Source organism: Mytilus californianus, unplaced genomic scaffold (genome assembly GCF_021869535.1).
Source record: "Mytilus californianus isolate M0D057914Y unplaced genomic scaffold, xbMytCali1.0.p SCAF_11, whole genome shotgun sequence".
NCBI classification, from domain to species: domain Eukaryota; kingdom Metazoa; phylum Mollusca; class Bivalvia; order Mytilida; family Mytilidae; genus Mytilus; species Mytilus californianus.
The window spans coordinates 40,573,726-40,598,953 of NW_026262593.1; the positions used below are offsets into that span (position 1 = coordinate 40,573,726).

A 25,228-nucleotide genomic window follows, 5' to 3' on the forward strand; every position below is an offset into this window, starting at 1 on the left:
TTCAGCCTCTCTTTGAAGGTCAAAGTATTGCCCCAGGCATGTGTTGATCCTATATCAGAATTGCATTTAGCCTGATCAAACAAATGTCAAATATCAAAGAACACTGCTTTTAAAAGAAATGATGCAAGAGGGTCTGGATGGGTTTACAGAAAAGAGAATAATGGGACAAGAGTACAGATAAATTGGCCCAAAAAAAGAGAAAAATAGGCTAAAAAATTAATGAATAGAAGAGTAATGGAGTAATAAATATAATGAAAAGAGAATAAGGGACAAAATAAATAAAGAATAGAGAAAAATGATCCAAAATATTAAAGAATACAGAAATGAAGGACCCCCATCAAGACACTAGCTCATACAAAGGATCTTTTTGATGTTGCTATTATCTTGCTATTTCATTGCTGATGATCTTACAGCAACTGTTAATATGAAGTACGGCAATAAAAGCATCTGATTCCTTTTTCTTCCTCAAATGTATCTTTCCAATAAGACTATGCAATTTCTCAAAACAATAATTTTATCATTCATCACTTGCATTGTTGATGTTTTTATTAAGTGTTTACTATCTGGAAATACAAATCTTTACAAAGTTCTGGTATACTTGTGTGGGGCCATGGTGACCAGGTGGTCAAGATATTTATCTACAATTATCACTAGACTGTCAACACTGAGTTTGTGATTTAAAACCCGGGAAGATGCAGGTGCCTTCGACTCAAATCTTAATTGACTAGGATTGGCAGTTTTTCTGCCGAAGGTGGTGGTTCTTTCCAGGCACTTCAGCTTCCTCCACCAAAATAACAAGTCACCACAGTATAGCTAATAAAACCAAACTCCTCATAGAAACCTGGATTCAAATTTTGTACGCCAGACGTGCATTTCATCTACAAAAAACTCATCAGTGATGCTCGATTTCTCTATTGAGGACCCAAAATTCCGAAAAGTTTTGCTTCTTTTGCTAAGAGTGACGAAAGTGGTGTTAAACACCAACAATCAATTAATCAGTTGTTTACCTTGTGCCAATGGGAAGGTTGTTGTTGTTTTATTTTACTTCCTGGATTTAACAAAACAATTCCATTGCATTATTGGTATTATTCAATATTTCCGTAAGGTTACTGACACGATGTCATGTTTTTAATCAATGGATATCTTAAAGGAATTCATTTTGACAATTGTCTCTGTACAGTTACACACAGTTTGACTCAGAAATAAAAAATGGAGACCAATATTTAAAAAAAACTATATGTCAGATTCATGTTGGAATTAATGATAAAAATATATTATGTATAGAAATATGTGTCACTTAAGCCATGGTTATAGTTAAGCATTTTCAGGAAGGTTTCTGAAATTTATTAACTAACTCCCGCTTGTCAAAGTGTCTCCTTGTCAACAGATTTCTTTGTGAATTTCCCAGTGAAATAGATCAGTTTTGCTTGACAGATACTTTATGTCAATCGCAAAATTCATTTATGTTAATGCATTTATAAAATTTCATATGATTGTAAGAAATAGTTGAAGTTGGTAAAAAAGTGCATGTTTAGGCGAATAGTTTTGGACATTTTATGAACTGACTTACATTGGTGAACAAATGAATCGGAATCAAAAGTGAAACTATAGATAAACAAATATGACCCCTTTGAAGCCATTTTTGTAAGTGTTTGACTTTTAAGACATATGTTTTAGATAGGTTAAGGGCGGAGTTTGTGTGCAAGTAAAACTGGTTTAACTTCACTAACTTTTGCACCTGTACCAGGTCAAGCGATCTAGACTATGTATGAATATTTAAGTAATGAAGACAGATAAAATTTATGTACTAGCATTTATTAAATTTCCCCACTTTTGATTATAAATTTGGCTACATTTAGGCAATACATGTACTTAAAGTTTTCTATGGATACGATGTACAACTACGTTGTACGTTATTCGTTATTCGTAGCCATGCTATTGATTGACAAATCCAATATTATGTAACACTATGATGTTATGCAATGCTCACTATGATCACTCAAATTAGAGACTTGTGTTTTTAAATTAATGAGAATTTCAAATCATGGGAAATTCCACTTTTGGAGAATGTATACATTTTAGTTTTGATTTGTTCATTTTTTTAAAGGGGAGAGAACAAAAAGATTGTGGGTTTTATGAAGGATTTATGATAATGCCTGCATTTGCATTCTTTGAATTTATGTACAAAATCTAAAGATTTTTTTTTTTATTAAAATCTTTTCAAATTTTATTGCTATAAATCAGATAGAGATCTATACTTTTCAAAAATGGGCTAGTTCTCTTTTAAGCAAAATCATTATGAGAATTGCACGGAAGTGATAATCGTTGATGTTTTTGAAACAATACAGGGGTTGTATATATTTATATATGTATTGTCTCACAGTTTAAAATTTATTTGGATGAGGCTTATATTAATACGTGGAAATGTGCAGCTTGCTTTCTTTTCTATTCCATGTTGAATGCACGAATATATATTTGATAAATGTCTGTATTACATGTGTCTGTAGTTTATTGGTATCCACTTCACATGATGCAGAAGTAGTTCTCTAGCTAGGTTATGTAAAAGACTATAAAATAGGTATTTGCTGATACTCCCATTAAGAATTTATAGTTAAGGGATAGGAGTAAGGAGTGGTCCAGCTAAGAGTACCAGATAATAAGAAGATACAAAGGGGACAATCAAATAGCAAAGTCAAGGAAGATTGAATGATTGATTGATTAATTGATTGATTGATTGGTGTTTAACGCCATTTTCAGCACTATTGGGCTATTTTGTGGCAGTCAGTTTTTATTGGTGGAGGAAGATGGAGCGCCTGGAAAGAACCACGACCTTTGGCAGGAAAACTGACAATCATTGTCAATAAAGATTGGAGTCAAGTGCACCTGCAGCATGCGGGATCTGAACTCACAACCTCAGTGTTGACAGGCTAGTGATACATTAGTTCTACTACATAGACCAATCAGCCACCGAGGCCCCCTGTCAAGGAAGAACATACAATACTATGGTAGTAAGAAAATATATTGGAAAAAGAAACAACAGACTAACTTCCATTAGTTACAAATTCACGTCAGGTTGTCATTATAGTTGAGGACCGAGATGGCCAAGTGGTCTAAGTAGTTCATTTACAGTGATAATTACTTAAGCCTGTCAACACTAAGGTTGTGTGATGAAATCTTGCACGTGACAAGGTTAATTTGACTCTGATATTAATTGACTAGGATTGTCAGTTTTCCTAACAAAGGTTGCAGGGTCTCTCAAAGTTCTTGGGCTTCCTCCATCAATAAAAACTAGCCACTATGAAATAGCCAAGAGTACAAAAAAATGTTGATTCAATATTTGTCAGGCATTTTACTATTTTCTTTTACCTTAGGATTCTGACAAATAGTTATGGTAATATGGAAATACAACAAAAATGTTCTTCTATGCTAATGTTGATATCATAACATTAAATATGATAAAAGGTATAGGTCTCATGCTTGTTTTCAAATCACTAGTTGTCTCATATTTTGTAAGGATTGTAAGTGGAAAAAGTGTTATATGACTATCAGAAAACTGAATGATATAATTTTGTAGTAAAATATTGTTGATATCTCTTAGGAAATACTAAATGTTTTCTTCAGCACGTAACAAAATTGTTTAATTTGCAGTAGATTTAAACTAAATTATTGGATTTAGTTATCTTCCGTTAATAATCATGCAATGATTTCATATATTAAATTTAAAAAAAAACAATCGGTTAACTGTTGAAGAAGCTGTTGACATGAGATAAGTTCATATGAAATTCTGCATTAGAATGAAAAGTCCTATAAATAAATCGCTTTTCAAAATAAAATTTTGCTATTTTTAACAAAGATCTGTACTCAACATTCTGTGGTCAATACAATTCAAGATGGCAAAAGACTCCCAAACTTCCGTAATTGAATTTAACTAAGAAAAAAAAAATGAGTTGTGAAATGATATTAATAAACTTCATGCACTAAAAAGGAAAGACATGAATTGAGCCTGAAAGTCATTTTACCTCAGAGAATGATTCCTACCACTTTTCAAAAAAAATAAAGATTTTTTTCTGTTTACATCAGACCAAAATCATGTTTAGTTGGTGTGTGTCTGTATGAAAGATTTAAGTACATCTGAAATTTTGTGACAATCTACATGTTTTTTAAAAAACTTTTTTTCTCATTTAAAAAAACAACAACCTTTAAAGTGCTAATAGGCACAGGAAAAAGTGTACAACCTTCCCACTGGGCTGCAAGAAACACATAGATGATTATTACCCACAGTGGGAACAGTCTATAAGTAATCTTGAACTCAATAGGCTGCATACTCAGGCACATGAATATTTTAAGTGATTGGAAAAGAAATATTTTTGTGATCTGTACACAAGACAAATATTTCTTTAGATAGTATTAGGGACTGATTCAGGATTTTGGTGGCAGGGGAGAGGGTGGAGCTCTGAAATTTATTATTTTTTTGTATTAAAGATTGATTTTTGGGTTTGTTCTTTTTTTTTTAGATTCAAGGTGGCCCAGGCTCCGTGTGTCCAGCCTTGATTGTCCCCTGACTAGAAAATAAACCAATATATCCAAGACACAATGAGTTGTGAAATGATATTACGTTTTTTAGTAAATGATGTTTATTATCAGATAATATAAAACATCATGTACTTAAAAGGAAAGACTTGAATTGGGCTTGAAAGTCATTTTACCTCAGAGAATGATTTCTACAACTTTTCAAAAAATAAAGATTTTTTTTCTGTTTGCATCAAATCTAATTTATGATAAGTTGTTGTGTGTCGTCTGCAAGATTTTTAAGTACATCTGAAATTTTGTGACAACCTACAACATCAACAAAAAACTTGTTTTTTTCTCATTTAAAAAAACAACAACCTTTAAAGTGCTAATTGGCACTGAAAAATAATGTAATACCTTTGGCTGGGCTGCAAGAAATACATAAGTGATAATTACCCACAGTGGGAACAGTCTATAAGTAATCTTGAACTGCATACTCAGTCACGTGAATTTTAAGAGATTAGAAAAGAAATATTGTTGTGATGTGTACACAAGACATATATTCCTTTAGATAGTATTAGGGACTGATTCAGGATTTTGGTGGCAGGGGAGAGGATGGAGCTCTGAAATTTATTATTTTTTTGTATTAAAAATTGATTTTTGGGTTTGTTCTTTTTTGTTTAGATTCAAGGTGGCCCAGGCTCCGTGTGTCCAGCCTTGATTGTCCCCTGACTAGAAAATAAACCAATATATCCAAGAAACAATGAGTTGTGGAATGATATTACTTTTTTTAGTAAATGATGTTTATTATCAGATAATATAAAACATCATGTACTAAAAAGGAAAGACTTGAATTGGGTTTGAAAGTCATTTTACCTCAGAGAATGATTTTTACCACTTTTCAAAAAATAAAGATTTTTTTTCTGTTTGCATCAAATCTAATTTATGATAAGTTGTTGTGTGTCGTCTGCAAGATTTTTAAGTACATCTGAAATTTTGTGACAATCTACAACATCAACAAAAAACTTGTTTTTTTCTCATTTAAAAAAACAACAACCTTTAAAGTGCTAATTGGCACAGAAAAATAATGTAATACCTTCGGCTGGGCTGCAAGAAATACATAAGTGATAATTACCCACAGTGGGAACAGTCCATAAGTAATCTTGAACTGCATACTCAGTCACGTGAATTTTAAGAGATTAGAAAAGAAATATTGATGTGATGTGTATACAAGACAAATATTCCTTTAGTAGTAGCGACTGATCCAGGATTTTGGTGGCAGGGGAAGGGGGAAGCTCTGAATTGTTTTCTTGATTTTGGGTTTTTTGTTTTTTATTAGATTCAATGGGGCCCAGGCTGGGTGTGGCCCACCCTTGTTTGGTCCAAGACTAGAACATAACCAGTATATCAATGACACAATGCTTTCAATGCTTTTCTGCATCTTAACAGGGTCATGAACAATCACTGAAAGTGCTGTTGTAACTAGTTGCTTGTAAAGGTATCATGGAAAAAGCAATTGGATTTCTGTTTAGGGAACTGCTGTAGGACCATTTCAAAAACATTTCATTAATTAAGGTTGCATAACTTCAGAATAATTGAAAATTCTATTCATTAGAACTGTTTGTTCTGATACACATTCTACTAGATGTTGGTAGGGGGCCTGTAGGACCGAGTTGGCCAAGGAGTTCTCTACACTGATCACTAGACTAACAACCCTGAGATTATTAGTTCAAACCATGCTCTTGGCAAGGTGCGTTTGAATCTGATCTCAATTGACTAGGATTGCCAGTTTTCCTGCTAAAGGTTATGATTTTCTCAAGTTACTTGCTTCCTCCAGCAATAAAAACTGGTCACCATTTTAGCCAAGTGTGGCAAAAGTGGCATTGAACTCCAATAATCAATCAATCAATTTAATGTGTATCTGTTAATTTTATTTTAATGTAAGTCATACTGATACACAGTTTACAGATACATGTTATCAAATGTTGATCTATTTTCAGGTACTGTGGATTCATTTATCTTTTTTGTGGATTCCAATTTTCTTGAATAAAGGAAAGAATGTATTTTTGATGATGCTGGTATTTGATTTAGTGGTTTTGCAAACATTTGTATACAAGCCTATAGAAATTTATATGTCCCTTAACAGTTCAATTTGTGGTTTCCCAAACCCTTGAAATCAATGAAAATTGGTACACATGGAATAATAATGAATCCACAAGGTTTCCTCAATATCATACATGTTTATTCTCATTCAACAGCGACATTTAAAGATAGAAACCGTGGGGGGATCCAGAAATTTTCAAAAGAGGGGCCCACTGACTGCCTAAAAGGGGGCCAGCTCCAGTCATGCTTCAGTGATTCCCTATATAATCAACCAAATTTTTCCCACAAAAGGGGGAGGGCCCCCTGGGTCCCCCCTAAATCCACCTCTGAGAAATTTTTTAACAAATGTTGATCTGTTTTCAGGTATTTAATACCAAGTCAGACATGTTGATACACAGCCAACAGTTACACAGGCAAGAGACCAAACCATACAGATGTCCACAGTGTCAGAAATGTTTTGCTAATTCTTCATATCTCTCACAACATAACAGGATACATGCTGGTAGGTTATTTCATGTGATAGGACATCATCTATCATGTGATAGGACATCATCTATCATGTGATAGGACATCATCTATCATGTGACAGGACATCATCTATCATGTGACAGAACTTCATCTATCATGTGATAGGACATCATCTATCATGTGACAGGACATCATCTATCATGTGAAAAAATAAATCCACTAGATAGCACTCATCACTGCACATCTCAGTTTTAGTTTTTTTTAAAGCTTTCAAATTTGGAAAGAATAATGGCAAATAAATTGTGAGAACGCATGATAAACTGTATTTAACATGTAAAGCTGAAATAGAGTTGGTAAAATGCTTGCTTTTGCTTGGTGGTTATTTTTGTCTTTCAAGTCTCCTGGACCAATAAAAGTAACCATCATGTAATAGTCCGAGCATAAAAAAAGTTGTGTTCAACCCTTTAAAACAAAAACAAAAAACTTTTTACCATGTCAGTCTTTTTTTAAATGAAAAGAGACATTCCTTTGACTGTGAATTCCCAAGGTGGCCTTAAAAATGGTAGAATGACCCCTAAACATATAACAATCAATCAATCAATTATGTTCAAGAGGTCATTAGTCTATTCTAAGTCAGGTTAATCTCAAAGACTTGAAAACAGGTATAGTGTTGCTTTTTCATCATATGGTGTATAGGAGTAAGTGCAGACACTGGCAGTTTTGGAGAATGATATGTAATGGTTGGAAAACATGTTTTCCTGCATATTTTTTCCTTTGGAGTCAGAATGTCAAATCTGTGGCTCTGAATGTCAAATCTGTGGCTCTGAATGTCAATCTTGTTTAAAGCAGGGTCGATAATAATTAACAAGTTGTACTTGACATTAATCATACATCCATCTGTCCATGCTGATCTTCATTATCTTGCTTTGTATGGGATTATTTATTTTCACACCTCAAGAGTTACTGGGGTATAGAAATATGGACACACTATTGGTCTTCTTCTGACCAGCAGTGGGCATCTGTTTGGTTGTGCGGGATGTATACATTAGCAGCTAGGTCGGGTCAGAATGGGGATATTAAATCTGATGCCTCGTGTAGTCTTGTAGTTGTGTAGAGAGAGTGTGTCACAATCTCTGCAGATTAAGAACCCTTGCAACAACTCTCTGAGGGGTCCCTAGGTGGCCTATTGCAAGGTTAAATTTCTGACTCTATCCAATTAACCCTCATTTTCCAGTGGCAGTCTAAATTTCCTTTCAAAATACAATGTGTATATCCTTCAAATTAAAATAAATATTTAAAAAACAAATAAGGTTTTATTTTTATGTTTCAAGAGACTTTTATATTGATCGAAAACAGCCTGATGAAATACAATAGTTTTTATTCTGAACTGTTCAGTTTGTTCATTTATTAAAATAATTATTTAGAAAGTGTGGTTGATATTAATTCTATCGCAGAACATTTGCACTAACGTAGGAATATTTATTAACAGTTGAATAAAGAAAACAAATCTACATAGATTTATATTATATATGCAAAATTGCCTTTCATTCTTAGTGTAAAAGAGTTATGTTTAGACGCTAAGATTACATAATAATATCGATTTATATGTACCAAAAGTCATAATCTTCAATGCAAATGTCATTAGCTAGTCTAGAATACCTTTTCTAAAACTTACAATTTTTTTCATAATTCAGAGCTCCAAGGCAAGAAAATTCTCAGCTCAACTTTAAAATTTTTGCATCAATTAGAACATGATTCAGCTCAACTTTTTACACATTTATAAAAGTTAAAATGACTGTTTGTTCTTTTGAAATTTGAAAAAGATTTTTTCGAATTTTATATCAATATGAAAATGATTCAGCTCAAGATTATATTTTTTTTTTCATATTTATAAAAATAAAAATTACTGTTTGTTCTTTTGAAATTTGATAAATTTTCTTCTAATAGTTTTTTGCTTGCTTTAGTAGCATGATTAAGGAAATGTTCAGAAAAATACATTACTGGTGCCGCCATTATTTTTTTTAATTGTTCTGAAATTACATTTAATTTGATCCCATATTGATAATGTTGGAATATGTTATGTAACATCAAAGGGCTTTCTATTGCTTAAATTTTCTTACAGAATTTGTTCTTCTTAATGTTGCACGGGTTACTTCATAAAATGCAGTTACATGTTATATGTAAATCACCTATTGTAGTATCGGTAGAGGTTCACAGATCTTTAATTTAAAAAGGCATTGAAGAAAATAATGTAGCGCACCGAGTGATCATGGTTTCTGACTTGTAACAGGGACAATCTTTTTTTTCTTAAAGTCAAGTGTGTTTTTTTTCTTCAATTGTGACCTTGACATTTTTTGCAAGGTTGAGCACTGAGCTAACTCTTTAGATCACTCCAAATAACTTTGGAGATTGTCCTTTATTTTTTTTCAATGTTTTTCTGCGTAACATCTGCCATATAGCCCATCTTGATGTATCCATGAACTTTATAAACTTTTAATTAATGATACTAGGCTGAAAATTTGGACATCTGTGTCATACTGACAGTTCTTGTTCAGAATATATGATTGGAACATTTGTTTTCCCAATTCTATACTAAAAAAGTGTTTCATGTTTTTCATATTTGATTTGTTTTTCTTGACTCATTACCCATTCAAAAGAATCAGAATCATTTACCATTTTCAGCCCTTACAGACAAACAAATAAGAATATTTTTAACTTAATCAAATACCTACATATTCAAAGATTTGTTTTCAGTTTCTATAAACGAGCCACATTTTTTTTGGGGCACATTTTTACGTTGCTGAAAAAAAAATGCAATTCAAAAATGTCATTTCCTAGAAATTCTCTCCCCCCCCCCCTTAAATGTCCCCTTATAATGATCCAGACCTCAAAGTGGTAGCTAACAGGATAACAGGATGTTGATATTTACTTGTTTAACGACAAAACTGTTCACAGCAATGAACTTGTTTGTTAACAGTATGTGTATACTTTATGAACAAAACTATTTAATTGTTTCGAGACCATAATTGGGAACTAAAAGAACACAGGGACTGGCCCTTGACATTCATTAGTTTTATTAATGCACTCCCAAGCAAATTGTTTTTATCAATATTTTAAAGATTTTATTGATCAACAATATTTAATAACCAATATAAAAACAAAGCAGCTGCAAATAAAATTTTAAAAAATCAGACGCAATTAAAAGTATATGTATTATTGAAAAAAAATTGAAAACTTTAAATAAATATGCAAGAAATTATAGATTTATATAAAAAGGGAATAGCAAATGCACCAAATCAATGTGTATATTCATATAAACTGGCTAATTAAAAAAAAAATATATATATTTATTTTTTTTTGGGGGGGGGAGGGTTATTTTTTTTAACATGTTTTTAGAACCCATCTTAAATTGACATGGTTGAGTATAAGTACATTTGCACATAACTTGTGGTTTGGACACCAATTTATTTTTTATTTTCTTGTTTAATAGTTTGCAACTACTGGTATATACCTGTTCATAATTGGTAATTCACTCATCATTTGTCTCAGTTATGTAACAAACATGCTATGATTAGCCAGAAAATATTTTACGGAGAAATACCATTCTTAACGCTTTATTTTTCCCCTGGCCAAAACAGCCATGAGCTATTATCATTACTTGGCATCCATTTTCTTAGTCTCTCAACTTTTTTTATGAAAACTTAATAGATAGACAGAAACTTAGTAATCGGCAAAACTATCAGCAATACAATATCTACAAAAATGCCAACATGATTAATTAATTATATGAGGAGAGGTTTTGCCCTTAAATGAAGATGTATAATCTAAAAAAAATGAACTGATAAAATCAAGCGTCACTGATGAGTCTTATGTATACAAAACGCACATATGACATACAAAATTTCAATCCTTTTATCTATGATGAGTTTATTTATAGCAAAAATTATCAGCAATTAACGACTTTAACAATTGTGGCATTTTCCTGAACATTTCCCATGTCACAATGGTTATGTTAATACATCACAGTAAGAGTTGATTGTTTAATAACGTCAACTACGCCGATTGACCTAGTCTCTGAAACTTCTGAATCAATTTAAAACAAAACTCGATATGAATGATCCTAAGTGTAATTTAATTTTATAGTGTGAACTATATTAAGGAGTATCAACCAATATAAAAATAGCTATAAATATGGCAATTTAGGCTTCTTGGAAGATATCATCTTTTAAAAGGAATATCTTCTATTTAGGCTGTTGTTCATATCCTAATATTAATCAGATGCTTTCAGAATGAAGCAAAGGATTATCTCAATACCTTTGCATGCAATAACTATGATATTTAATGATAATTTGAATGAACTATAATGTTTACTATATTTGTTTATTTTCCAGGCATCAGGCCATACAAGTGTGATATCTGTGAGCGAAAGTTTACCCAGCTCTCACATCTACAGCAACACATCAGAACCCATACCGGTGAAAAACCATATAAATGTATGAGTCCTGGTTGTGGTAAAGCCTTCTCTCAGTTGTCCAATCTTCAGTCGCACTCAAGATCACACATGACGGATAAACCGTTCCGCTGCAACAGCTGTTACAAATGTTTCACCAGCGAGCAAGGTTTGAGAGAACATATCCCGAAACATTCAGAAACTAAACATTTGAAAACTCATATTTGTCATCTGTGTGGAAAGTCTTATACACAGGAAACTTATCTTACAAGGCATATGGGCAAACATACGCAAGACAATAAAATGGGACCCCCACGCTCAATCAAAACAGAGCCCTCGGAGCATTCCATAGAAGCTGAGTTCTGTCGAATCGCTGAACGCATCCCAGATAGGTCTCAAGACGGATCAGCACATTGTGGGAAAATGAATTCAGCTTTTATGCCAATTCCCCAGTTTCCTAGTAATATGGTCAGCTCATCTGGCGGCACATTTCCTTATGGAAACAACCATCTATCCACTAATCCATCGTTACCGCATATATCATCGATGACCCCACGGAGTTACATTGGTCCGTATGATCATTTTAGCTTCCGTAAACCTGATGCTCAAGAAAGAACTTTCAATTCATCTATAAATCGACATGAAAACCAGTTACTGGCCAACAGCCTTTTAAGTCTGCAGTCAATAAAAAATTATGCATCTCAGCAGATGCCTTCATTTACAACGACGGGAAGTGCTAGCGCCTCAAGACTAGCATAATATTATTGTGATAGACATTTTTAGTAGTAGTGTTTGAATGTATAACTATAAAGATAGATATTGTAATCTTCTTCTTTTACATGTATTTTGCTCATTAGAATTGGTATTATTCATGAATGCATACTTTTTTCTTACAATCAAATTCAATTGTGCCTTGTGGAAAAATTGAATAAATGTTTAATGCTTCGAAAAACAGAAATGTTTGAATTAATCATAAAAATAGGAAACTTGATGAAAATTAATAAGTATTTTATAAAAATTTTGCCTTTTGTTATTTTAATTAAAAAAAATATATGTATTTAAATTTGGAGCATTTTTTTTTAAATATATAAGATACATTTGATTTTTTTTTTGCTGGTATTTCAAATTAAGAGAAAAGTACTTATTTATGAATGGATGTCCTTAAATATATTGTATAAATTGTTTAACGATGTTTATATTTATGCGTATGCCTGTTGACTACAGATTATATAAAGTTTATATTAGATGTAATTTTTATTTACAGTAGGTTGACAATTCTATTAGTTGTCTTTTTCTATTGTCTAAATCATAAATGCCACATCGCTAAGTACTGTTACAAACTTTCATATCGTATGAAAACTGGTTACCGGTACATTTTTGTAACATATGCCACCATCGGTACATGTGAATAACAAGTTAAAATCTATCAAAATACATTCAATATGATTGATTATTTATCATATTATTCTATTTTGATGCTGTTTTAAATAATATTACCTGAAAAGTTCTGTACTGAATGAAGGGTTAAAAAGTAAGAAAACTTATGGACCTGCATATATGGTTAATGCACAGATTTTTTACATGTCCCATTCCAAACATTGCCTAGTTTGGGGGCTCCAGGCCCCTCTTTTTCAAAATCCTGTATCCACATCTGATAATGTAATTTTCGCCTATTAAACAGGTTCTTCAAGAAGACTGTTTGACTTAAATGTGGACTTTTTTCCCATTAAATATACAAAACTACAGATTTAAAGAAGTTTTTAGAGGAAAATAAGTCAAAAGTACTATAAAAAATTACATAATCTTATAAAAGTAACATTTATTTAATTTTATAATTTACAGGTTAATAAATACTACATTATGTAGGACTTTATCATAATTGATATGTCTATTCTGTCAATTTTTGTTTGATGTTTTTTAAAAAACCCTAATGTACCCAAACATGGACCAGTTTAATATTCAGATGAAATCAAAAGTGCAATAATTTTAATGAAAAGGTTATATGTAAAACAAAATGGGAGTTCATTGTAAGTGCACGGGAAACAGCTTGGGTTCTATACTGTAATATTTTCCATTTTCTGAATAAATTAACATCTCTAATAGATAAGAAAGCAACACATGGGGCTTCTTTAAATATGTGTAAGCTTTTATCAGAATAAAAAATATGTTCATTCCCACTTATAAAATATAAATTGAATTAACAAGTAGGTTTTGAAAATGGAGGGAGTGAAAAAAGATGTATTACATTCAAGTTTTTTTTAAAACTTTTTTTATGTTATAAAGTGATATGAAACTTAAAATTTAAAAAAAAGTTAAAAATGTTTTATATACTTGAAAGTCTAAGTTTTACTATAAAACAAGTGTATGCAAAGTTTCTTGTAAAAGAAATCCTTTATAGTCTCTGGTTGGTCTTTAATATTTGTACCATGACCTTGGCTCCTCAACCTTTTAAAGAACCATGTTCATATCTACTTTTAACACCTTTTTTCCTCAAACATTTTAGGTGATAAGTAAATTTGTAATTTATATACCATTGAAATTTTCTCAAGTTAATATATGAACAGCATTGTCGTCATAAGTCACCTATTTACACTGTTTTGACGGATTATTGCTTCTTAGTCATTTAGAACAAGAGGCCTACATGGTACAGTTATAAATGTTTTTAAAAAAAATCCTCTAAAAAATTAGTTGAAAATGATTTTATTGTGACAAGCATTGTATACATTTTATCAAAGCATTTAGGGGTCCCTGTAAAAAGGGGTGAAGTACAAGATCAATGCATTTTTTCACTTTGAATTTAGTCTGGAATACACATTTGATATAACCTAGCTTTACCATTGCTGAAAAAAATTACACAGTCAAAAGGTGATAGAAAAGTTAAATACTGCTAATGCTTGGTTGCAAGACTTTTATCATTCTGCGCTATGTATGGCGCAGATAACAATGAAGAAGAAAAAAATCAGTTAATTGATTGATTAATTAAATTGCAGACTAAATAAGTAAATTCTTTTTACAAATTTTTACTATTAAGATGTGGCATTTAATTTCTAAATGGTTTTGATCTGTTGATATATATGTATATATCCTGTAAATATTTTGCCTATAAATTTATAGTCTATGAGACAAATTGTGAATTTTTTCTGAGTGTTCTTATTATAATTCATTCCGTTATGAATTTGTATGTCATCACAAGTCTTATTTTTTTTTAGGCACCTATTACAAGAATGATTATGGAATTATAATTGAATTATTTTGGAATAATTATGGAATTCTTATGGACTTATAATGGAATTCTTATTGAATTCTTATGGAATTATAATGGAATTCTTATTGAATTCTTATGGAATTATAATGGAATTCATATGGAATTATTATAGAATGATTATGTACAGTTACATACCAATTTTAAGTTACTAAATAAAAATAGCTCTTCATAAATTGTGTGCGTCATAAATATTTTTCTGGGTTAATCCTCATCAGGAATACTCAAAATTTTGATATACAAATAAATTAAAAGTTGTCCCTTCAGGGCTTGGCTTCTTTGAAACAGGTTAGTTGTATGGTGCAGTCTTCCTTCCTGTAAAATTAAGAGTAAAACAGTACAAAAGATTTATGAATGAAATCCAGTATCCAAATAAACTGCATTATACATATTTAAATTGTGATTTTACTAAATGTTTAAGGTTTTTTAAATGTCACCTTTACTAAATAAAACATATTTTTTACATGTTATCTTTCTCGCATGATTTTGCCTCATGTAAAAAAGATTAAAAGAGTTAAAAGAAAATCAACAGCCATATACTTTTAACATTTTCATTATAGTATTACAAATTTGCCATTTCAGAATCTAATGCATTCTGGGTAATGTTTTCAAAAGCGTACACCAAAACACTGTGATTGGCATACAACGTCCCAAAGAATGAAAATTCAACCAATGACATGACATTGTTTTCATATTGGGGTACGAATAATTAAATTATCCATGATCCTTTACATTCTGAAACAGCAAATTATAGTTCATATATCAAATTATGTACAAGTAGCACTAACAGTAACAATTACAGTTATATTTCTGTAGAGGGGAAAGTAAGTTTATAAAGATCTACTTTTATCCTTTAATTTTTAAAGAACAAATGTTATTTTCAAATTGTGACTTGTTTCAAAATGCAAATACAGAAACTAGAAGCAGTATTAAATGTTATTATTGTAAATGTTTTTTGTACTTTGCTGAGTGATAATGCAGAGTCATCAATTGGTAAACTAAGTGTAATATACCAGTCCAGAATCTAATGCATTCTGGGTAATTTTATAAAAAGTGTACCAGAAACGGTGTGATTGGTCAAAAACGTCCTAAACAATGGATATTCAGCCAATGATGTGAATAAAATTTCATTTTGGGGTACAAATGCCCCCTGATTATTATTGGTGGCCTGTGTTCCAATAAATTTTCAGAGCAACTCAAAGAGTTTTTATCAGTACAGTTGGCAGACTAAAATTTGATTCAATAAGATACACCGCTTACATTTTAATTACTAACAAAAAATGAAATTTGATTGGTAGTAATTAATAAAAAAAAATATTTATACAGAAAAAAATCCAGAATTTTATTTGTAGTGCTATAATTGATGTGATGATTGCATTATTTAATAATAATGTCATGTATTTGTTTATCCATAATGCAACATTCTAGATGGTGCTATCATTATATAACTTTTCAGTACTTTTATTACTCGCATTTCATTGTTTAGGTTGTTCGCTTTTGTTAAAAACTTAAATTGGTGCATTTATGAAATCAAAACTTTTTATAAGTTTATTCATTGTCTTGTGTATATATATATATATATATGTGTGTAATTTTGCATTGTTGGGGTCACAAATGTACAAAAAAATAGAACATATAGATAGAAAAAAATAACTTTGTATTTTTTTTCTTTTCAGAGCAATTACACTTTATTTTAATAAACTTTTTTTTTGAACTTTTTTTACTCATGTAAAATTGAGCCACAATTAGATAATTCCGAGGATAAGATTGCTGAATATGCCAATAAGTTCTGCATTTTGGATGATTTGTTTTGATTTGATATTATATTATTTTTGAAAGTGTTTGGCAGTTTGCAATTGTGTCTGACTTTTTAAAAACATTTTTAGCATAATGTCAGATAATAAAATCAGGAAAGTTGGTGAATTCTAAAAAAAAAACAAAAAAAATATTAAAAACGATTGTTATAAAGATGCCTAAAGGAAGCCTCTCTCGATTTATGAAATTATGGTTGCCTCTGTCCTCTGGGCTCTCGATCATGCTCGAGGTGTACAAAACGTGTGCTCGAAACACCAAATCAAGTATTTTAATTGATTGATTTCTGAGTTTGAGTATGAATATCTAGCTCAAAATTTTTATGACCACAAGGCCTGGGCTAGGAAATATGGTGTTTTTTAAGTAGGTTTCTTATAATTTTGAAATGAGTAACTGTTAATTTGAATATTCAAGCATCTTTAATATTATTAGCTGTAGAATAATGAGTTACTATATAGATATAAGATATACATTATTTGGGCATTTGCTGCAGCTTAAGGGTATGAAATCTTATTTTTAATTAATTCATCATTTTCATCATTACTCACATGCAAGTAGAAAATTAAAAATTAGAATAGATAAATTTTCTTCTTACATACCAATTAGTTTCTGAAAAAGACTAATTCTCTTTAAGTTTTCATTTCAACAAATTTTTCCTAAAAATCTAAAAAAACAGTACCAACAAAACTTTTTGTGAAAGGAAGAGTATAATTAAATATACTTTTGAAATATGAGTCTGTAATAGAAACATATTTAAAAAGATGTCTTTGGGTTTTATTTTATGTTGTTGGGTTGCTGTATCATTGATGATCTACATATCCTTTATTCATTTTTTTTTTTGAGATATTAATTGTAATTTTCATCATGCATAATTGTCTATATTTTTTCATCATGTTTTTTCATTCTCTTTGCAGGAAAGGGGAGATAATCAAACAGCAATTTCATTCATTATGAATTAATTATCTCAATATTGTTTATTTAAGACAACCTCCAAACTTTTACATAATTTATACAAAAAAGTCCCTATATTTCAGCCATATTGTTTTGTAATGGGGAAGACAGGCAATATTTTTTTAAAACTTTTCTTTTTTATCAGAATGGTTGACATTTTCTGTTTTATATTTTTTTTATATAATTATTGTTAGGGCTAAAAGGGATAAAAGTTATATATTTTCAAAATAAAATCACCATTAAACTACTTATAGAAGCATCCCCTCTATTTAGTTGAAGAGTGTCTCAAGTGTAACTGCACTTCATCCTTGATCATGAATAATAATAATATCATAATATCATAATTGTTGAAATTTTGTTGTAAATATTATATACTGGTAGATATATATGTATTGGTGTATTACTGCTTGATATTTTTTGGCTAAACAGTTGCCATAGCAACTCTAAAATATTGATTATAGTGTATTGTGACCAATGCTTAAAAGGCTTCAAGTCAATGTAATAATAAAGCTGTCTTGCTTTGCTTCTTTCTGTTGTTTTTTTTATGCCACACCTAGGGGCATTATATTTTTTGGTCTGTGTGTCCATTCGTCCGCCTGTCTGTCCCACTTCAGGTTTAAGTTTTTGGTCAAGGTAGTTTAAGATGAAGTTGAAGTCCAATCAACTTGAAACTTACACATGTTCCCTATGGTATGATCATTCTAATTTTATTGCTGAATTAGAGTTTTGACCCCAATTCACAGTCCACTGAACATAGAAAATGATAGTGGGAGTGGGGCATCTGTGTTCTATGGACACATTCTTATTTATACAGTTCAGGATGTTCTACCCCTTCCAAAAATCCTGATCTCACTCACTTTTCTTTCTTTGGAGTTCAGATTATCCTGCTTATAATTAACTTATTTTAAGTGATATATGATAATTTGTAAACCAACTAATTTTTGCCAGCTATTTATTTATGCATTTTTTTGCCAGTAGAAAATTTACAGGAATATAAAAGTAGAAAAATTACAGGAAGATAAATTGTCATAAATATGTATAACTTGGATTTTCTCTTATGTGTAGACTTCCGTTTTAAAAACCTTTCCGGATCCTCTGTTTTCATCTTTATGATACACACCTTCAAAAATTTGAATACTGAAATTCGATGATGTAATAATTACCTGAACATTGTAGAACTGAGCATTGTCAGATCCTTGTAATCGAAGAGTGGACAAAGAATCTGTATTTCAAGCAAATTGTGAAACAGTTTAAAAATCACCAAAACTAATCAGATCAAAGTTGGTTAGAAAGAGTGATCACGAAAACATAGTATCCTGAAAAATGATTTGGTTTTAACATATTTGGCTTGTGCACAAGACAAAATAACAAGTTTTTATTCTGAAAACACTTCATTCAGTTGACATTCTGAAAACAACACATCACCCGTATGAAAAATATGACACATACTCCAGCCGGACAGTAGCCGTACTGACAAACCCTACTTATAATATTCATTTGGACTTTTCTTTGAATTGCTTATAATGAATACTCGGCTGGACTTTCAGCAAAATTAGCCTTAAACTGGCTCGAAATATTTAAATTAGCAGGAGTCCGGTTCATAAAGTCCAGCTGGACTTTAATAAAAGTACGTCTGAAAAAAATCCAGCTGGCATTTCTGGCAAAAATATGGACTCTATATAAAGTTCAGCAGCTGAACTTTAAGAAGTCCAGCAGAACTCTATAAAGTCCAGCTGGACTTCAAAAAGTGCGGTTTGACTTTTAAAGATGATCTCAGTTTTTCTTCAGATGGTTTATTCTTCTGATTTAATTTGCATCATGCATCCCTTGCTATAACCTGAAAATAAAAGAAAACAGATGGCATTATGCATATATACTGGTTATTTCTTTTTTTTTTGTACTGACATGCTGGCAAAACCAAGAGATTGGGAATTGAGAAGCTAAATGCTAACTACTAAAAATTTGTGGTTAGCCTAAATAATTTTAAATTGCATAAAATTAAAATAAAGTTAGCTTTGAAAATCACTTAAACTGTAGAAATCAAAAAATTTCAAAACAACTCAAATAATAACCATTCCTTAATACAGAGGGCATAGACAATATAACACAATACATTTTTTTATTTAACAATTCAAAGCAGGAAGTGACTGTGACAAAACAGACAAGATGAAAATTATTGCATGAATAAATATTTAATGTAGCTTTTTTATTCTTTTTACTCTTCAAAAATAAGAATTAAGCTATTTATGATATTGTAATTATTTTATTAATATGTTGAATAAAAAGAGCATATCAGATCATTTCACCAAAATGGTGGAATTCAATTTATTTTACTTACCAGAATATGCAATCCAAAATACATGCAAACAGCAATCTTCCTAAATTGCCGTTGATGCCAGTCAGAAGGATCCATCTTCTCTATTTAATGTGAAACGAACTACTTCCAAACATTTGCTTTACATCCAATGTAAAATTGTCATTTTGTTCAAGAAAGAAGACACATCTTCCTGTTTATTCCAAATTCAAATTTTGTTGTATTGCAATACAAGAGGTTGTTTAAGGAGTTGTTTTAAATGTTCCTCTTATGACTACTTGCATGTGCGTTACTTTTGAATATGTGATATATTTAAAAAAAGAAAATCAATTATTGTTTAATTATGATATCTTTAATAAAAGTGATAGTAACTGCAGAAATATGTATTTAGACATGTGTTCTCCTACATATGGCCTCAATCTCTGTGGAGATAGTACTTCCTGTGGCCTGTCCAGACTGAGGTTAATTGAAAACAGATGGCACATTTCTACAAGACTACTGCTATTAAATCACTGTTATGGCTCAAGTTTCTAATTGATGTTAAAGAATGAATGATAATTATTAATTTTATGCATTCATCTAATTAAATATAAATATACTAGAAAATATATATATTTAACCTTTAACAGATGATGCTAGTGGTTTTTTTATATGAAAAAGGTAAAAATGTTAAATAATTGTTGTAAACATTTTAACTTGGATATAATTCAATCAAAAGTCACCAAAATTAAATTTCAACTTTCCATCAACAGTCTATGTTAAATATTCCATAATTGAATTGAAAATCTAGGGAAAGTATCACATCTTATAGTTTGAACTAAAAGTATATTGCAAAAAAATATTTTATCATTATTATTACTTGCAAACTTTCATAACTGTTATACATTTTGAAAGAATTGTTTCTTTCAAAAACATAAAATTGAGAATGGAAATGGGGAATGTGTCAAAGAGACAACAACCCGACCATAGAGCAGACAACAGCCGAAGGCCACCAATGGGTATTCAATGCAGCGAGAAACTCCCGCACCCGGAGGCGTCCTTCAGCTGGCCCCTAAACAAATATGTATACTAGTTCAGTGATAATGGACGTCATACTAAACTTCAAATTATACACAGGAAACTAAAATTAAAAATGATACAAGACTAACAAAGGCTAGAGGCTCCTGACTTGGGACAGGCGCAAAAATGCGGTGGGGTTAAACATGTTTTTTGAGATCTCTACCCTCCCCCTATACCTCTAACCAATGTAGAAAAAACAAACGCACAAAAGTACGCACAGTAAAACTCAGTATAAGAGAAGTCCGAGTCCGATGTCAGAATAGGAAACAAAAGAAAATAAACAAAATGATAATAATACATAAATAACAACAGACTACTAGCAGTTACTGACATGCCAGCTCCAGACCTCAATTAAACTGATTGAAAGATTATGTCTTCATCATATGAATATCAGGCACAATCCCTCCTGTTAGGGGTTTAGTATTATACCGTCATAAAATATATGAGAAGAACATAACCCGTGTCATGCCAACAACTGGTTTTAGAATAAATGTGTTTAATTCCGATGCAAAGACCCTATAAGTGAATCAATATTAAAGCCAAAATATGCAATATTTGTGGCAAACTTTTTATTTCTGTAAGGGCAGGAGGCAGATGAAAATTTTCGAAGTCTTAATTCCTGCTCATAAATGACTGTAAAATTTTCTAAGACAAAAATCCTGCTTATCATTCTACAAAGAGGATAATTTTCCTCAAAAGTCCAGTCGTGTTTATTTTCTTGTCAGCATTACAAAAAGTGCGGTTGGACTTTTAAGAAAATACCGGCTGGCAAATAACCCAAGTATAAGAAATAGTACGTGTAGTGCTCATGTCAGACTGGACTTTTCAAAGTCAGACTGGAATACGTCTCAAGTCCAGCTGGATTCCAGTTGAACTCCTGTTGAAATTTTCATACGATGATGCAGCTGATATTCTGAAATGTCACATAAATGTTTTCAACAAGACAACACACGCATTTCATCATTAGAAATTAACAGTTTTACTGTCTCAAAAAAACATTTGTCAAACACGTTTTTAAATGTTACAGAATTGTCAACAACAACATTATGACATTTAAAAAAAATGCAAATAGTACATGAGCTTTATCCCTTATATGCCAACTGTATAACATAAACAATCATCAATAGTGCATGCACTTTAGCAGGGGTTTTGAAAGGTTAGTTCTTGCAGGTGAAATGGTCATTTTAAAAATGAATTGTTTTAGTGTGAAAATTACTTTTTTAGCCTTAATTATTATCCTTAGGAGGTGAAATATAATTTTTCACATCTATTTCTGAATATACTGTGGATTCAATATTCGTGGATTTTGTGGGTTAAGGTTTACCATGGATTCAAATGTTCAATGAAGTTCAAATTTACAATAGGTTTGAATGCATATTTTGGCTAAACCACGAAATCAAATATCCACGAACATTGGTATCCATGAAAATAAAAATCCACAGTATTACAATTTGTGTTGGATCCATACTATTGGCTGGTGGAATTTTGCCATTGTTATGGGGTTACACTAATGACTGGACCGAATGACAGGACCGAATTGAAAATGCTAATAACTTTTTTTATTTTTCAAAGGATTTATCTAAAATTTGAAATTAATATTTTTTTCAAAAGCTTGCGAAAACGTGACCTGACCTTCGCTGACAATGACAGGACCAATATCGAGAATGACAGGACCAAATGAAAATGCTAGTAACTTTTTTATTTCTCAAAGGATTTATCTCAAATTTCAATCATAATAAGATTAAACCATTTAATACACAAATATAAGAAAAAATTGAGAAAAAAATTATTAGAAGCTTGCGAAAATGTGACCTGACCAACGTTGACGATGACCTGATCGACCAATATCGACATGACCTGACCGATGAAAAGTCCTAATGTTCTTGTTATCTAAATTACAAAATTAGTAAATTGTTAAATTTTTATCATTAATAGATAAGAAATAACTAAAAAATCAGAAAAATTTTGTTGGGGGTAATGACATACGTTGACTGTGTCCTAACCGTAATCGTGACAAGGAAAAATGACTAATTACATATCTATATGTAAAAGTATTTGCTTCAAATTTATAGAAATATTAAGATTTAAACCATTCATTTTATCAAATATGAAAACTATAAAAAAAAAAAAAATCCTCTTGACCAATGTTCTTATTATATTCAATTCCTCCAGACTAATTATCAGCATATTGTAATTAGAAAACGGACTTCATCAATTTATTTATGATCAATGAACATCTAGTAGAGAATATAAGTCAAGTATAGTTTATTTCAATATCAAATTTGTGTATAATCTAAATACTGATTCTGTAAAATAATTAAAACTGTTTTGCTAGCATTCTGCATGACATTTATAGTCATCCCAGGGTACAGGACGAGGACCTAGCTAGCAGTGTACCCCACCCTGAAATAAAGAAACAATAGGTAGGATTACACATGCAAATAGATAATTAAAAATGTACTTGTAAAAAGAAGAAATAAAAACTGAAAACTTTAAATTATAGAACACAATAAAAAACTACGTCTATGTTTGAAAGCATTTAAATCAAAATTATGTAATAGAAATTATCTTACCTAATAAAATAACTGAAAGGTAATGCCTCAAGTAGTCCGCGAAAATGTTTATTTATTTTTATGAAAATATTTAAAACTACCAAGATATCAAGCACAAGGCTCCGGCATACCTCAAGTAGTCAACGGAAATAATTATTTACTGATATGAATTTAAAATATTAAAAAAAACAACTATATATGATGTTAATTACTGTAATCACAAACTAGTTTGGATTTATCAACTTATTTATGGCTTATTTCACACCTATTGTTTGTTACTTTATAATTATAAATCAAACGTGTCAAATCAGTAATATAGATACAATGAATAAGCGTTGATTCTTGAAAAAGAAACCATGAGCCCGGAAGGCGAATGGTTTGTTTTTTATGAATCAACGCTTATTCATTGTATCTATAACTTAAACTATTGTGTTGATATCTTTTCAAAATTAAAGCCTTTTCTTAATTAGAAGGTATTGTAAGTGAGTTTAAATAACCATGTTATAATGTTCAACGATGCATTAATAAATCTAAGTTCACAATTAATTGGTTAGAGAAATACAAATATAACATACGTCTGTCTTTAAATTATCAGGCATCTGAATATCATCCGTAATTTACAAAATAAGACATATTCAAACTTATTTCTAAGTATATATAATAAGTATGCTACCGAAAATTCTATCAAAAAGCCTTATTCTAGACACATCACGATTTACTCGCAAAGGGATTTGCGAAAAACATTTGTAAAGATATGTAGTTAAACAGATGAAAGTAAACTATATTATTTATAAAACAAAAATGGACAAATTGAATGTAATCATTTTCTTTTCAATTGTGTAATAGCCAATAATAATACAAAAATAAAGGGTTTAAGTATTAGATACAATACAAAGGTAACAAAGAAACAGGCCGGTAACAACCGTTGCCGGGTAGTTTTTCTGCACGAGTAGTCAGGTCTGACCTGACTACAAGTGCAGACAAACTATACGGCAGGTTGTTTCCGGCCTATTTTTTGTTACCTTTGTTTTGTATCTGACTTGTACGACGTTTCAGGAAGGAAGTAGTACATTTTGCATTTAGAAGAGGTAGCAAAACTAAACATATTAGAAACTTCAATGGCCATATACCAGTTAATGTAAGTTACAGTTTAAACACATTTTTTTTCACTTCCCTTAAGCCGAGAATTTTTTTTCTAAAAAAACTTCAAAGAATTTAATAACTTTATAAAAAAAGAACCATTTCAAGGAAAAGATGAATGTTGTTTACATTTGAGACTTTTTAGAATGCAACTTCGCTAGTAAGTAATTTATAATAAAAAAAACAGAGCTACCAATTGATTTATTTTATTGTGGAAAAACGAAAGGGAAAGCAGGGGGGGGGGGGGGGGGTTAATCCATTTAAAATAAACAGAACTGATATTAAGTGAATGAAATGTTATGAAAAACTGGATTTTGTCTTGTTATTTGATATATATATATATATATATAGGCATATATTTTGGATTTTTTTTTAATAGTTCATACATATAGGTTTTTTTTTTATATGTCTCTGATAGTGTTGATCAGGATTTAACACGTGTCACTATATGATCCAATCGCAGCTTACCGTTCAAAATTGGTGACATTAGTTGAATGATTTTTCTTCACGATTTGCTGCATATTTGAACATGTATTACATGGACACTTTTTATTTATAGGATCAATCGTGCATTGGTGAGTTGATAGGGATTTTATCTTTTGATTAGA

The 25,228-nt window shown here is 30.8% G+C and overlaps 1 protein-coding gene across 9 annotated transcripts in view; it reads left to right on the plus strand.

Annotated features, from left to right (window-relative positions):
• LOC127720077 (zinc finger protein rotund-like) overlaps nucleotides 1-18,078 on the plus strand; it is a 180,253-nt gene extending 162,175 nt beyond the window's left edge. For all 9 annotated transcript variants that reach the window (XM_052226477.1, XM_052226478.1, XM_052226475.1 and 6 more), the window contains 2 exons: nucleotides 6,976-7,114; nucleotides 11,472-18,078. In XM_052226477.1, coding sequence (XP_052082437.1) covers nucleotides 6,976-7,114; nucleotides 11,472-12,289 — 957 coding nt within the window. In that variant the 3' untranslated portion in view covers nucleotides 12,290-18,078. The remainder of the gene's footprint in view (nucleotides 1-6,975; nucleotides 7,115-11,471) is intronic.
• The last annotated feature ends 7,150 nt before the right edge of the window (nucleotides 18,079-25,228 follow it).